General features: G+C 44.6%; 1 protein-coding gene across 4 annotated transcripts in view; it reads right to left on the bottom strand.

Annotated features, from left to right (window-relative positions):
* PREX1 (phosphatidylinositol-3,4,5-trisphosphate dependent Rac exchange factor 1) overlaps nt 1-14,204 on the bottom strand; it is a 111,085-nt gene extending 96,881 nt beyond the window's left edge. The window contains exon 1 of one of the 4 annotated variants that reach the window (XM_085558353.1): nt 13,955-14,204. In XM_085558353.1, the coding sequence (XP_085414479.1) occupies nt 13,955-14,110 (156 nt within the window). In that variant the 5' untranslated portion in view covers nt 14,111-14,204. The remainder of the gene's footprint in view (nt 1-13,954) is intronic. The other 3 variants (XM_085558354.1, XM_085558351.1, XM_031506556.3) reach the window with 3 other exon arrangements.
* Nucleotides 14,205-16,455: the final 2,251 nt, after the last annotated feature.

The raw sequence follows: 16,455 nt of genomic DNA, 5'->3' as shown, positions 1-16,455 counted from the left end.
ATTTCTTGTTTCTAAAAATCAAGTTAAGTGCCTAATCCTCAACCACTCCAGCTGCCATCTCCCAATCAACTACAAACTGTTAATTAATGTGCATTTGGGCTAAGGACTGTGACTCTCATTCGCATACTGATTTAAAAAAGGCTGAAGCAATTTTTGTCCTCCATTCTGTTCCTTCCTCTCCTTAAGGTTAGACTTCTATTTCTGACAAGACTGCATCTGTTGCTTAAACACTGCCCTCTACAACTCAACATTTAAGCATTTAAACAAACCACTGTAGCCTTTAATCTGCATTTATACAGAAAGCTGTAGCAGCTGAGGAGACAAACCCAGACATCCATCGATACTATGGGACTATACCTCTAACCAGTGGGGGCAGGCAAACAGGCATGGTCACCTCACTTTAACATGCTTGCAAACATAAATCAAAGCTCTAAGCAGGGAGAGTGAAATTGGTGGGAATATCTTCTGGTTTGGTCTACTGCACTCTAAGATAACTAAGTGAAATATGGATCCCAGGATAATGGTGTATCACATACACCAGCATTTTTAATTGTTTGCAATGGCCAATACTGAAATTATTATCTCGAATTATTCACAATATTAATGCTGTATTGTGTTCTGCATCAACCAGTCCTTCACTTGTCCATCTCCTTTGAGCCATGCAACAGTGGCAGTGCCCTGCTTCGGCAGGAAGCTGAAAACACTATGTTCTCTTTTTTCTTTCCCCGTGTACAAAGGTACTCACACCACACATCATGAACTGTTGGAGCGAAGCAGAACAGAAATAGATTGTGGAGACAGCGGAGAATTTGTGCTGTGGGACACAGGATGCAAGAGGATGCTGGAGTAGTGCAGGGATGCAGACGTGAGGAAAGCACTGCAACCACTCCTCATGCTCCAGCACCCACCAGACCAGGTGGCTCAGCAGCTCCTGGTTTTCTACACAGATCACATCAGCTGGCATATGAGAAAAGGCAAGTAGTGCTCCTAGGAGGGCATTGCTCCACCTCTCCACGCACCACTCTTGCTCAAAATCTCATCAATCTCTTACGTGAATGGTTCAATAGTTCATGATTTGCAGAGATGCATCAGGCTGCTGTTTTGTTTTGGTACTGGGTTAGTTTGAATAAAGTAGTCATGGCCTCTCAGAGTCGGAACTGGTGAACGAAAATCTTTTTATATGAAAATAAGGAGAACTTTTAAGGACAACATGCAACAAGTCTGGACTGAAGAGGTATCTTTAAAATGAATGAAAAGGAAGGAGCTGAAACCTTAGAAGATCGGAATTCTGCAGAGGGGTATGAAATCTACCAAAAATAAATGCTCTTGTCCCAGAGGACAAGTTTCCATGGTGAATTTCAAGATTAAAGTATTTCTTTAATTCACCTTCAAACTGCAAGTCTGAACCTCAGAGACAGAAAATTACAGAGGAAGAAACTTCCTTTCTGTGGCATCTCTGAAGTTCCAGCTCCTCACCAAGAAAAAGAAGTGCAGAGAAGGTACATAAGTGAAATGTTCTAGATATTGACTTTTGTAACAACTTTTTCAAAATATCACCTTGGATTCAGCTTGGCATTAGATAGTTTTACCTTGACCAGACTATTTTTTTTCTAGTGAATGCAGGGGCATTAAAATCCCTGCACAGTAGTACATACAAACCACTGTCATTCTCACTTTGTTTCTGTCTTTTACACCCTTTGTGCAAAATGTGTGTTTGATTGCAGAACTCAGGCTTGCACTTACTGCTTTAAAAAGTACTTCTGCATAGTATTGAGAAGGATTTGTTTCAGCAGCTAGCACAGAAACAGACTAGGCATGAAACCAGATGTCCAAGTGTTTGCACTTGGACTTGCTGAGATTTTAGCATGAGCACAACTGTTCAGACAACTGCCACTGAGTAATTCTGAGACCTAACATAGCTTCTCTGTTTACATTTTTACTGCTCCCTGAGAGTATCTGGAAAGTGCTGGCTGGCAGTTCCTGAAGGGCCAAGACTTACATTCTATACCTTATGTTCACACAGGAACACTGGCAGGAAGACTCTCCCTGCACAGTCTCCTGCATCCAGCAGAGGTTCTCCCAGAAGGGAAAACGTTAATGCCTCCCATCCCCATGGATTCTTTGCTTGTGCACAGAGACTGCCTCTGGTTATGCCTAACTCTCCTCCTGGAACTGAGCTAAGACCATCGAGGGCTAACTGTCAAGGATGTTATCAGCCGGATGTCAGAAGACTGAATTGAAGAATTAACATTCTTGTTGCACTTTTTCACAAAAAAAGTCACATATTTCATGTGACATCTTTTGCTCAGCTTTTTCTTCTAAAGGAGGTAAGAAATGGAGACAAGGCTCTGTTAGTTATTTCACTGGCGCCCTTTATACAACTCATTTTGCCTTTCTGCACCTCAGTTTCTCCATCTGCTAAATACTGGTGCTCTATTTTGAGAAGATCCAGCCAAAAAAAAAGTGCTGCATGAACCAGTATCTTTATTCTTAATGCACTTCATAACAAAATTTTCTTCTTCTCTAAGTGAAATAGTCTGAAAAGTTTCCTTCCACCAGATTGAGCTGGTTTTTGATACCATGCTGCCCCAGCAGCTCACCCAGAGTCACATTAAAAGAGAACTGATGTCATGCAGCCTTGCCTCCACACACCACCTGGACATGGTAACTGCTGCCACTGCAATTTAATTCTTGCTTGCTGTTTGCAAATTTCAGTTCCTCTGGTTGTGTGCTGTAAAAATTTTGATTCATATTTTACTTTCCAAATAGTGTGGCTTTTCTTGTGCAACTGCTTAAGAAAGATGGCCTGTATTGTGCAAAAGGATCTCTTATGACACAGAGCATGCACAGTATAACAGACAAAGCCCATTAAGAGCCTGGCTGTTCTTTCTAGTTTGATTTCACATCAAGATGCATATTAACTGTTTTTCAATAGCGAAGAAAACAGAGGTCACAGTGGAAATACCAGAGGTACCTTGCTGTTCATGGTTCACATTCTACAAGCAGAAGGTGCTGATACTGCAAGGTGACAGGCACCCTCCAGAACAGGCTGAGCTTTCCCAGCTCCTCCTGGCTTCTGCACCCCTCAGGATGAAGTAGAGGCAGCAGAACCCCCAAAGGGCACTCTGCCAGACATCATGCAAAACAGAGCATCACCCCACGTATTTCTTCTTTTTTGATTTTCGTCTGCTACTTGGTATAACTGCAGAAAACTTCCAGCACCCTTCACCAACAGGTCACTCCAAAAAGCAAGTTTCATCAGCTTGATCTGTTCACCATGCCAAAAATCAAGATCAAGCTGAGCACGCTTAGAGAAAGAAGGGCTTGCTTAACAGTCAAAAAGAGGAAAGCACACATTTCTTCAGGGACTGTTTTGCTCACTGAGTAATTGCCACATTTAGCAAACATACAAAAAATCCAACCCAAACCAACAACAAAAATCAAAGCAAAGTAATAAAAACTGTGTATAAATGTTAATTTATAACAACAGGAACTGTCCACAGCTGATTTTTTCAGAGAACCACCATAGCTAGTGAACAGCAAAAGATTTTGTAAGCAGGTCATAAGTCTTAGTGACCCATTCTAACCACTGAAGTAATTACTTTGGTACAGAAATATTGATCTGTGCTTCTTTTTTACTCCTTCTGTTCATCTAAAACCAGTACTCTTTCCAATTGCATTTAGTTCAAAAGCCTGGGCTATACTTTCAATTCAGTGGTCAAATTTTATTTCTAAATGCTTTTTGCTCTTGTTGCCTAACTTCTAAGTGCAGTTATTCTGGCAAATGCTTCTTCTAAGTGTTGAAGGATGAATGCACAGAAGTGAAAAAAGCCATCTACAGTAAGATTTTCTGTCCTTGCACAAGGGCTTTGCAATCATTGGAAAGGAAGGCAGTAGCAAGCAAGAATGTGGAAGCAATGTCACAGCCAGAGGACTGAATACAGCACAACCCAGGGAGTTCAGTGCTGGCAAAGTTGAAGGCCTACTCAGTAAAAAGCCCAGCAAAACAGGTACTGCAACACTCAATGCACTGTATTTCACATCCTCTCTACTATTTAATAAATAAGTTTAAAACTCCCATGGTACTTTTCTCTGGTATTAACAACTTAATTGGTAAATCTCGCTTTTCAACTGTACCTCCCAAAAACACTGTCTTTGGTCCATATAGCCTGAAAACCATTACTTATTTAGTGACAAATTTTCAGAACACATTCTCCTCCTGTGAACAGGTGGCTTGTGCCAGCACTGAGAATGGGACATGTATTTGTAACAGTGGTAGTTTCCCACAAACATTTTTAAGAGCCAACAAAGGAGACAAACTCTGTGAAAAGTGTCTCCCCAATATGCATCTCTAATTTTCCTGTTGAGGGATCATGCCTCTGACAAACCAGTGTTCAAAGCAAATGCACTTCTGCAGCACTCTTTGGAAAACTTCCCCCACTGTTCTGCCTTTATTGTCTTTTCAACACCCTCTTCTCACAAACAGCTGCTTCCCATCTGAACTGATTTCTGAGCACAGTTTCAGTAACTCAACAAACAGAACTTCCAACACCCAGAGGGATATGAGCTAAAAAAATATATGCAAGTGTCCAGTGATTATCATTTGAAGCCTTTCATTTTCTTCAATAAAAAAGGAAGTAAATAAAAAAGAAATGATCAAGCATCCTTCATATGAAGGACCAAAGTACTTTCAGTCAACAGTATCCCAGCTGACAACTGTCAATGTTGACACTGAATTAGGTAATTAACATCCAGTTCCTTTTCACACTGTCCTGAAGTACTTGACAGTCATTCAAACTGTATTTCCTTTCTGCCTCTTCCTCCACAGATTAAACAAAATAAAAGATCCCAAGTAACGATGGCAAGAGTCAGTAATGACAAAAATCTATGGAAGGCTGATAAAACATATTTCTAGCATTCCTGACCTGGCACCTAGAACGTTCACATAATAACAGAGCATCAGAAGTGACACCATCCACACCAGCACCCTCAGGGAAAAGCTAGCACTGGGTCTGGGTGTGAGCTGCAATCCACCAGAATCCTGCTTTGCACCAGCTGTGAGAGCCTGGCTGGGACCTGGGCCGTGCCTCCTCGGTGGGCCCACAGGGCCAGGACATGGGGCCGAGCCCTGCAGCTCTGGGAGCAAAGCAGGAGTCTGTTTCTGGCATGCCCTGGCCTGGCCCTAGGAGCATTCTCCCAAACAATTGCCAGGCACGGTGCCAGCCAGGGTCGGCCGAGGAGCATTCCCAGAAGGGAAGGCAGTCGGAATGCAGCCACCCTGCTCGGAGACTCGGAGCTCAGCGCTCCAGGACAGGACCAGATCCTGCAGTTGGCCACAGGGCCAAAGAGTAAAGCCCGATGCTGTTTTGTTTACTACATTTGTAGCCTAAGTCTCTTGCTTAACAATACAGGGCATTAACTGCTGATCAGGTCTAGTAACAGATAAACAGATAAACTTTTGCATCCATGCCTTCTCCTCTGTGACCTACATATTAAATAGCGCACAGCCTACTCATGTATACCTACATTAAACTTGTCCATTTTTCCCACAACAACATGGATGCTATTTAAGAAACAGGTTTGAGAGTCCTAAAAACTTTCACAGCCTTCCTTTACTGCCCCTTCACACAAAATGGAAAGAGTTTCTTTAGCCACCTAGTGATGAGTTTAACAGCCAAGGCTCCTTGTAAGGTGACACATTCAAAGCAGTTGCCAGATCAGACAGAAAGTCCCATGGGACCAGAGACTTTGCTAAGTAGCTGAAACCCACCCACCTATCTAAGATAAGAATTTGCATTTTAGTGAGTTCTTATCAAGAGTCTGCCACCCAAGCCAGGCCCTCCACCGGTGACACACACACACACTTTGAGTATCAGGAAACTCCTCTCATTGTCAGCTTCCTCCGCATCCAAATAATCCCTGAATGCAACCTTTTATGTTTTCCCCTCTTTTCTGACAAGTATTTCCCTTATGTAACCCATGACACGTTGTTCCAAATTACCCAAACCATGCTAGGATGCCAGAAGTTTGAGCAGGCAAAACTTTCGAGACAGAAGTGTTATCGCTAATGTGATTTACTGTAGATAAAAGAAGGTGTAAGAGGGTATGGATAATGTTGTTAGGTTTTTTTTAATCTAAGCCCATTTTGTCATGTACAAAGGGAGTAAACATCTGGCAGACATCCAGTTAAATGAGACTCATGGTTTTAAAGCTGTTTCTTGGTAAATTGATCAGATCCCAAAGATAAGCATCACTCCTTGGTGGCAAGCTCAGCAGTCAGTAACACTGGTGCAAAGGACTGGAGCAACCTCTCTGCAGAAGAGGTGTCTCAGGGAGGGGACAAGCAGTGTGCCTCTCAGGGGCCGGCATTTGCTCATTCTGACACCCTGGGACACGTCGCAGAAAGGATGTGGGTTTGGTGTCACCAGGCAGGCTCTGGCTCACAACTAACCCAGCAGTCTGACTGGTGCAAGCCAGACTCCTGGCCTGATCACATCAAGTTCCACACCCAAAACATACAGTCAAACAGCTCCTAACATAAGCTTGAGGCAGGAACCCTGGAAATGTTGCTCCTATCCCTTAGCTAGTGGTAACTGAACAACTGACAAATCCACAGGGAATATATAAACAGCACTCTGCCCATCAGATTGTTTGCACCTTCTTTTTTTTTTTTTTAATTGAAAGTGTGTTACTGAGCCAAATAAATTAAGAACTAGTCTACAAAGATTTTTAAGGACTAAACAACTGCACTTGTTTAAAAAAAAAAAAAAAAGTGTCCTCATTTAGATAAGCAGTGTGGTTTGGGAACCAACAAATTAACCTGTTGGCACAAGAAATGACCACAGCAAAACCAGAAGTACAAAATGAAAGGTTAAGAATGGTCACAAAATTTACTGCATGAGTCATGAGACATCAGACTAATACTAACAACATCTAAACGCCAGGATAAACCATCAGAAATGAAGATATTTCCATATTAGAACATGATGGGATGGTTTGTCAAGATTCTCTCCAAGGTTACTTTTCATGATTCTATGATACAATGTAAAATTGAAGAATTACATTTCTCACACCTGCAAACCAGTACTCCTGCCTACGGCAGAAATACTGTGTGACCTAGGGAGTGGGAAATTATGAACGTTTTTAAACTTTTTTGCTTCCTATATTTAGGGACAAACAAGTTTCCCATAATGGGTATCAGTCTGCTTCCTTTAAATATCAGCTGAATATGCACCGAGCAACTCTAATAATCTGCACTCTGCGATGCTTGGTTCATCTTTGAATCTCTGTGCCCTTTCCTGCCAGAGCCCGGGGTCTTTGCCCCTCCCTCCCCTCAGCTCCCACAGTGCTATCGAAAGAGAGTTTTGTTGCAGAGGCACCAGCAACAAAAAGCTCTGGGAAAGCCCAGGGCAGCCAAGCACTCCCTCCTCCCTCAGAGATCATGGCACATGCTCAAACAACTGGCATGCCTGAAATGAGAGGGAGGGACAAGTCGTAAAAGGGCTGATTGATCACAGCACAGCAACCAAGAGGAGGGAGAGATGCAGAGCCAGAAAGAGGTCAGGCCCTTCATTCCAAAGGATGTAACAAGACCAAAGCAGGTAAGAGATAAAGGGTAAAAAAGGTCAGATGCACACCAAGCTGGAATGAGTTAAGGGAAGCAAAGAGAAATTAGTTTCTCACCTGTATGGCAGTAAACCGGTGAAATTACACAGGGGATTTACTGATATTTTCTCACCATGGAAATTCAGTGAAAGTGCAAAAAGAATAAACACCTTTCACATAAAAACCTGCTGTACTCCTATGTAGCTGATTTGTAAAGCCTCACTGCAAAAGGCACAGGCTCGGCACACTATTTTCAAAGCGACACACTAAGATCATACAGCTCAGAGCAGGAGAGAACCTGGGTATTCTGGATGCTCCAGCCCTGATCTTAGACCCATGGCTGTAAACTGGGCTCTCTAGACCACAGGCTCAGATGAAAAAATATTTTCAGAGCTTTCTCTTTGCTTTGTTTTGCTTTTCAGTGTCTCACTTTTGCTTCATCTTTCTACATCCAGACTGTTTTCTTTACTTTCTTTCTTTGTATCTGGGGCACAAGAACCTTTTAATCTATTTGCATTTCAGCCTTTAGCCACTGATTTTACACTACACTTGGTCTAAATAGAGAACTCTAGTAGTGGAATTGCCAACCCCAAATTCAAGAGTCAAAACAGAAGCTCCTAAAAACTCAGAAGCATTTTTGCTTTGCAAATGTCCTATCTTCATTCTGTGCTTTACAACTAGAAGGGCTACAAATATGTCATTTAAAATGAAATCCGTGATCATCCTCAATTTCTATACATCAGGAACTGAACATAAAAAAAAAAAAAGCTCCGTGGCTCCATGACTTTAAAATTAAACAGAACATCTTGATCATTTTCTCATTTTCAATTTTAACAACAGGCTGTAGGTGACCAACTGACCCAAAATAACAGATCAGCAAAGGTAATTTAGATCACTTCCAAACAATTTCCTTTCCCATCTCCTTCCTCTCCCCTGAATGCTCTCTTAGCTGTCTGTAATAAAGGAGCAACATTACCCAAACCATATGGTTCACCCTCCAGAATCAGCGTTTATCTGTACCTACTGAGGGTGAACAGGCAGAGAACAGGGTAGGACAGGAAACCACAGCTCACAGCTGAGACAAATGGTCTGTTTGCTACTCTAGCAGAGCCTCATCTTGGGTGCAAACAAGATTGTGAAATAGAAAGGGAAGGAGGTGGGGGGAAAGACCAAACAAAGCCTGTGATGCTTATCATGTTTCAAGATGGGTGGAGTGCAAAACCCAGAGACAGATCAATTACACCTACAAAGTAAGCAAGAAAGAGCAGCAAAACATAAATATTTTGAGTCTATAGGATGTGGGCTAATTTATCCTAATGTAACATTTATACAATTGATAGGGTTGAAGAGGACTTCTAGTTTTCATACAAAAATTAAGGAATGTATGATACCAAAACCTAAAAATAGTATTGGTATGATTACTTATCCAATTTGATACCTATCCGGTAACAACAATTCACCCTTCCTACTGTTTTCACACCTGCACAGAACAAACTGCAATTGCTCAAGCTAAAAGTACATTCTGTCATTCTGACATTAAAATTTACAAGTTGGTGGTTTGTCTCTGGAAAGATGAAAGAGACATAGATATACAATGTAAAGAACAATTTGGCTTTATATATTCGCAATTATCTAAGCTGTGGGAGCTTCACGTGGAGGTTTGAGCTGAATGTTCGGTGAAATAAATAAATATGGGAGGAAAAAATGATGCAACAAAATACCTACCACTGCAATCCAGTGTACTGCATAACTACTGCTCCAACACTTCCTCATGTAATTCATTATTATATCCACAAAATGCTAAAAAAAAACCTTTAAAAACCTGACCGCTAACTGCTGTGTATTCACTATTTCATCTCTTTTTAGAATGATGGTCAATGAGTATGTCTGAATTTGCTCAGGGCTCCTGTGTCTCCTTACTTGAGAGCTTGTCTTTAATGACTGAAACATTAGTGTCAGATTTGACTGGGTTTCTGTGGAATGCCCATGCAACAGTCAAACACGCCACAACCCTTCCTTCCCCAGCAAACTGTGCATGACTTCTCCGTGCCAAGAACAGCTACTGGAGCCTGGCTGAGCCCGAGGGCTGTGCCCTGCAGACACTGCACCTCCAGCCCCACATTCCAGCTCAAGACTGCATGCCTCCAGACACATGCTGGCATCTATCCAGACGGTCATCCGAACCAAATTATCACCTGGTGTGATTCCATCACACAAAAAAGAAGTATTTACAAAATTACACAGGACAATATAGACATTTCTGTATCCATTACAGAGTTAAAAAAGGCCAAAGGATTAATTGAATCTTAAAGCTTGGGGACTGAAAATTCTAATGCTTTATGATCACACCAGAGACAACAGAATTATCTGTCTTTAGGCCTTTGAAGTTTATCTTACTCCCGAAACTTCTACTAAAGTTCCATTAGGTTCTGACAATTTTTCACTTTGCTCCTTCTGTAGTCAGTAGTTCTTTAATGATGTTAGCAGCAGTACATTTCCATGTGCTCCATGCAGTTCTCCCTGCTGCTTAAAAAGAGTTTGGCTGTGTAATGAGCCTTTACTAGTAGAGGCAGTAACACAGCTGCATAACTGCAGTATTGTCTATTAATACTCCTGAGTTACACAGCATTTTTTCAAGGATAATTCCATAACTAGCAATAATACCATCCCTGCCTAACCAAATGGCAAATAAGACAGGACATGGTATTGTATGTGGTCATCAGCTGTGAGCTGGTAGAAGAGAATTTTCCCCTCTCCTTCCTTATTTTGAGGAAATGTCTAGGACAGCTAGGACTATTGAAATAATGGTATACATATAGTATCATATCTGCATTATATTACAATTTAACATAAAATCCAGACTGTGTCTTAAAAATACCAGCTATATCCCTTGGAATCTATCATCTCATCTTGTAAGATGTGGAACAAACCATGGGATAAAGTTATTTGGTTTCATTCTCTCCATGGTTATAATACATTATACTACAATAGATAATACACATTAATAGATATATTATATATATACACATATAACACAAGTACCAATGGGAGTACAAGAAACTAAGCAGGAGCTAAACTGACTAGGAACACCTTTTCACATCCAAAATAAAATGGAAAAAAACTACTACGAATTACATACAAAGTGAAAAATTATGGGACGTCCAAATTAAATTTGCAGATATAACTCCATTTGTCAAAATTACTTTAGGTATAAAACCTAACAGATTCTAGAGACTACTTTATTTAAATAAATAAATATCTGTAGCATTTTCATTAAATGAGTACGCTACTCATAATACAATATTCTTAACAGTGAGTACCACAATTTTTATTGTTAGAAAATAGAATTCCATGTTCCATCACTTTAATTATTTAATTATAAATTTCATTATGCTTTATATTACACTTTACATACTTACTTTATTAATTTATGAAAGCAAAATACAGACCATAATCTTTTAGGTAAAGCAAATAAGGGCTGAGTCCTTATGCTAATAGTGAACCTATTTTCCCCTGCATCTTAGTGGGAAAACATTTCTAAGCATAGAAAAAGAAAATAAAAAGGAAACCTTTCCTTAAACATGATCACATATTCATCTCCTAAAACAGATTAAAATACTGTAAGCAAACTGAGGTTATTTTGATTCATTTGCAAATGCATAGTATTAAATGCTTACAAGATTCTAAATACTTAAGAGATTCTTGTACATTACCAAGGAACACAGGAAGCTGCTGCTAGCAAGCAACTTCAGTGCTGTGAATAAACCTATAGAATTTAGCTGTTTGCTTTTTAAAACATTGTTTATTGAGAACACTTAATGAGGACTAGGGCTTCAATAGCAAACATTTAACCAAGAGCACAGATTCACTCACATAAGCACAGCTGTCCCAGCGTACTTGGGGGAAATTCATTATGATGATAAAAGATATGAGCTTTAGCCTTCCTTTATTTAACCCAAGCTATTGAAGTTTCTTAGGCAAAGGAACCCATACCCCACAGCTGTCTCATCTCCTTTTTGACAGGAACAAGTTTCCAGAAGATCTGGGTACTGCAGTTCTGTGCAGTCTTTCAGTGCAGCCAAAATTACACCTGGGTCGCATGGAGTACAAACCATCTATGGACAAAACAACTAAGCCTGCCCAGTCCCACTGCAGTGCTAACCTGGTACATCACCCAGGGAGTGTAACAGTGCACGTTGATCTTGCACTGGGTAACGCTGCCCACACAGAACACGAGCTGGGGAACAGAGATCCAGGGTCAGAGGGTGGCTCCTGTGCGCCGATGCCAGCACGCTCAAAGAGCCAACAAGCAGCGGCCGGCATTTGTGAGGCCAAGCACAGCTGAGAATCGAGTCCCAGGGCTACAGCAGTACCTTCATCAGTGTCCCGAAGCAAAACTTTTGGCATATAACTGCATCTAATCCCAGTGATTATATAGATGATGTTATCCTTGCACATTGTGTCAGCTGTCCAATGTAGGAGGTGGGGCAGATTTCCTTCCTGTGGGCTGTCTTGTTAGAAGGATTAAGTTATGGCCAGCCACATAATTTAGGCAGAAAATATTTCACACTCCAAATTTTATTTTAAAAAATTTAATCCCACTACTCTTCCTTTTACCCTCACATGCTGCAGTAGATCCTCATTGTCCTTTCCTTGGGGCTAACAATATTCAGCTGTAAGAAAGCAGTTGTACAGAGATTCAGTCCAAAAGATGTAGGTCAATGACGGAAGAAACTGACATTATTTAGGACAGCACATGAATATTTGACATGTGCACAAAGTTAAGCCTGTGTATGACTGATGCTCTAAACTAAGGCCCAGAGATAAGAAAGATCCTATCCCTCAGTGCTTTCTTCAAACACAATGACTAAAACACAAGTTCCATAGTGGGGTAGAACTGCACTTCCAGAACCAGCACCACAAATAATACTAATAACCACTCTACACCTGGTGACAAAGTGCCTCAGAAGGTCTCTGCCAGCAGTGCCAGCCAAGACCTCAGCAAGTGCTCTCCATCAGGATCTTCTTCTGCCATTACCTAGGGTGTATTACTCACCACTGCTCTAATGAAAACTGCCAAATTAATGAACACAAATGAATAAAATACCTGTTTTGGTTTTTTAATACATGAAAATCCCATTTAGCTAATACTGTGAGTATGTTCAGCTGTAAGAACTGGAATAAAAAATGTATGTAGCTTGAATCTACAGTCTAGCCTGCAGCTAACAAAATCTCAAATTCAGTACTCAGGACAGAGGAGTTTTCCGAGGGATTTTGGTTTTGTTTTGTCTGTAGGGTGGGGCTCTTCTACATCTTAGAAGAAAACCTCCTTGAACTGAGACAGAACCACAGTTCTAAATGAAGCTAACTGGCACTTCAGTTGGAAAACTCAAATTAAAGGCTCGGAGTTCAATTACTGGAGAGGGAAGATGAGGGTTCAAGTAGAGACTAGTTCATAAAACAACCACATCCTTGTGATTTATCTTTTATGCTAGACAGTTTGCCACTTTGGTGAATCTGAAAAACACTGAAGACAAACTGATTTTAAAAAACAAAGAAAGAAAAATCTTGCTAAAAGGACAGGTCAAAAGGCGCCCAGTGTCTAAGCACTTTTAGATGGAACCAGAATTTGGTCTTTATCTAGAAAAACACCAGAAGGAATTTCTGCCCTTTTAGAAACAACCTTTTAGAAGTCTCTACAGAGACTTCCTTTCCTTTGATTGTCGATTTCTGTGTGATCACTATTTCTTCTTCTTTTTTTTTATATATATCTGTTATCTAGTAACTTTCACTACAGGCTCTTCTAGTTATTTGCAGGAGTGTGGTGGTACACAGATGAATTCCATTCCACATTTAGAACCTACATAGGAAAATGGAAATATCCAGATGGATTTTTTTTTCTTCTGAACTAGTCCGTGAATAATTTCAGAGGCAGGTATAATTGTTTCCACATGCACAGACACACCCGGCACAATCACAAATTTATGTTTACCATTAAACAAAGATATATGTACAATATTTATTTATAAACAACTGACAGTAAGGGTATATTTTCCAAGTGAGTGTAAAAGCAGCTTCTGAAGAACAACAACAAGAAGCAAAGGGACGAGGCTCTGTGAGGGCAGACGCCGTGCCGGGTCCGCTCCTGGCGCGCCGCGGGGCCGAGGGAGCCGCGGCCCCGAGCCCGGCCCCGGCCCCTCCGGCAGAAACTGCTCCCGGCGGCGCGGAGCGGCCGCGGCACTCGCACGAGTCGCGCCCCCCGCCCGCGCAGCCCCCGGCCCGCCGGCAGCAGCCGCTCCGGGCCGGCGCCGAGCCCCCGAGGCGCTGCCAGCCCCGCGGAGCCACTCACCGACTGCAGGAAGCGGAGGGTCCCCACGTAGTCGCGCTCGGTGCTGAGGATCTCGTTGAGCACGCAGAGGCGGAGGCGCAGCTGGCGGTCGGCGTCCTTGGGGCAGCCGGCGGGCTCGGCGGCGCCGGGGGCGCCGGGCGGCGGCGGCGGCTCCATGGCGGCGGCGCGGGCCGGGCTCCGCTCCCCGCTGGCTCAGGAGCCCCCCATGGCCCCCTCGGCCCTGCCTCGCCCGGGCGGGGCCGCTACAGAAGCCGGGCGCTGGGCGAAGCCCGGCTGCGGGACATGCCGGGGTAGCGGCGCGGCACCGCCGACAGGGCGCGAAGGGAAGTCCCGGCGGCGGGGAGGGGGAAGCAGGGACGGGGTGGGCGCAGGCGGCGGAGCCCGGCCCCGGGGGCCGGCGGAGGGTAGCGGGGCGGGGCGACAGCGGGGGAAGGATGGCTTTTTCGGCTCCTCGTCCCGCACATCCTCGCAGCCGCCTGTCCTCCTCTCATGCAGCCCCTCACACGCATCTCTCTCACCCGCACCCCCCATGCGCTCCCGCATACAATACATGCTCTCTCACCTCCGGCCACACCTCGCCCTCTGCCCCTTCACGGTGTGTTGAGCTGCTGCACAGCCCGCACACACGGCCCGCACACACGGCACACGCACAGGCGGCGCAGCCGGACACCGCGCTCACCACGGCACACACACACCGCACACCTCACGGCGTGGCCGGACACCGGGCTCACCACGGCACACGCACACCTCACGGCGTGGCCGGACACCGGGCTCACCACGGCACACGCACACCTCACGGCGTGGCCGGACACCGCGCTCACCACGGCACACGCACACCTCAAGGCATGGCCGGACACCGGGATCACCCCACGGCACACGCACACCTCAAGGCATGGCCGGACACCGGGATCACCCCACGGCACACACACACCTCACACCTCACGGCGTGGCCGGACACCGGGATCACCCCACGGCACACGCACACCTCACGGCGTGGCCGGACACCGGGCTCACCCCACGGCACACGCACACCTCACGGCGTGGCCGGACACCGGGATCACCCCACGGCACACGCACAGCGCACGGCGTGGCCGGACACCGGGATCACCCCACGGCACACGCACACCTCACGGCGTGGCCGGACACCGGGATCACCCCACGGCACACGCACACCTCACGGTGTGGCCGGACACCGGGCTCACCACGGCACACGCACACCTCACACCTCACGGCGTGGCCGGACACCGTGATCACCCCACGGCACACGCACACCTCACACCTCACGGCGTGGCCGGACACCGGGATCACCCCACGGCACACGCACACCTCACACCTCACGGCGTGGCCGGACACCGGGATCACCCCACGGCACACGCACACACACACCTCACGGCGTGGCCGGACACCGGGCTCACCCCACGGCACACGCACACCTCACACCTCACGGCGTGGCCGGACACCGGGCTCACCCCACGGCACACGCACACCTCACACCTCACGGCGTGGCCGGACACCGGGCTCACCCCACGGCACACGCACACCTCACACCTCACGGCGTGGCCGGACACCGGGCTCACCCCACGGCACACGCACAGCGCACGGCGCGATGAACACACCGCAGCTCCCCTCACGGGCCGGGCCTTGCCCCCAGCCCCGCAGGCCCTGCCCGGTCGCCGCTCAGCAGGGTCACGCAGACACCTCCGTTGTCACACAGGAGTGCACACAGCACGATGGACACGAACGTGTAGAAATAAGGACTCGCAGACTTCCATGCCAACAGAGAATAAATACAAAAAGCAGGTTTCATTGCTGTGAATCCAAAATGCAGAGGTGCTAAGTTGCTTGCTGCTGCTCCATGTGCAGGAGTGCTTATTCTGGCAGCACAACCACATCTGCTTCAGGTTGCAATAGCTTGTGCAAAGTGAGTGCAAGGCATAAGGCAGAGATGAACAGGGTAAACTGCACACAAAACCCTGAGGCTGAGGGCTGCAATTCAGCACTACTCCCCCCATTCCCAGAAGGCTAACCTGGTTCATAAGGGTGGAGATTCTCCCAAGTATCTTCATTACACCATAAGAACACTGCCAGGTTTTTGTCAAGCTACAAATATTGTTTTTTAACTTAAGGAAAAAGGTTTAAAGAGGAAGATTTAAAAGTGTTAATAATGTGAACTCCTAAGAGGCATAATAATAGTGACACTTATTGGATATACTACCTTAAAAAGTAAACTTAGCAAAACTAAATGCAGCAAATATAGTAATAATTGTCATCTTCCCCAGGCTAAACCAAAATATCTCTTGAACATTTTTTTCTCAATTTTTTTTTTTTTCTTTTCTGATTGATCATTATTCTGGTTTTTTAAGTTTTCTATTCAGGACTAAGTGTTGGTAGTCTAACATACCCAATTATAATCTCAAGGCTTCATGGATATCGCATTACACAGAATGTAAAAACAGCTCTGTTCAAGACACAGTTGCAGCAGGCTGCAGGTCTACCGTGTA

The sequence above is a fragment of the Lonchura striata genome, chromosome 20, assembly GCF_050655825.1.
Source record: "Lonchura striata isolate lonStrDom1 chromosome 20, ASM5065582v1, whole genome shotgun sequence".
Classification (NCBI taxonomy): Eukaryota; Metazoa; Chordata; class Aves; order Passeriformes; family Estrildidae; genus Lonchura; species Lonchura striata.
This window is presented reverse-complemented; position numbering and strand designations above follow the sequence as displayed.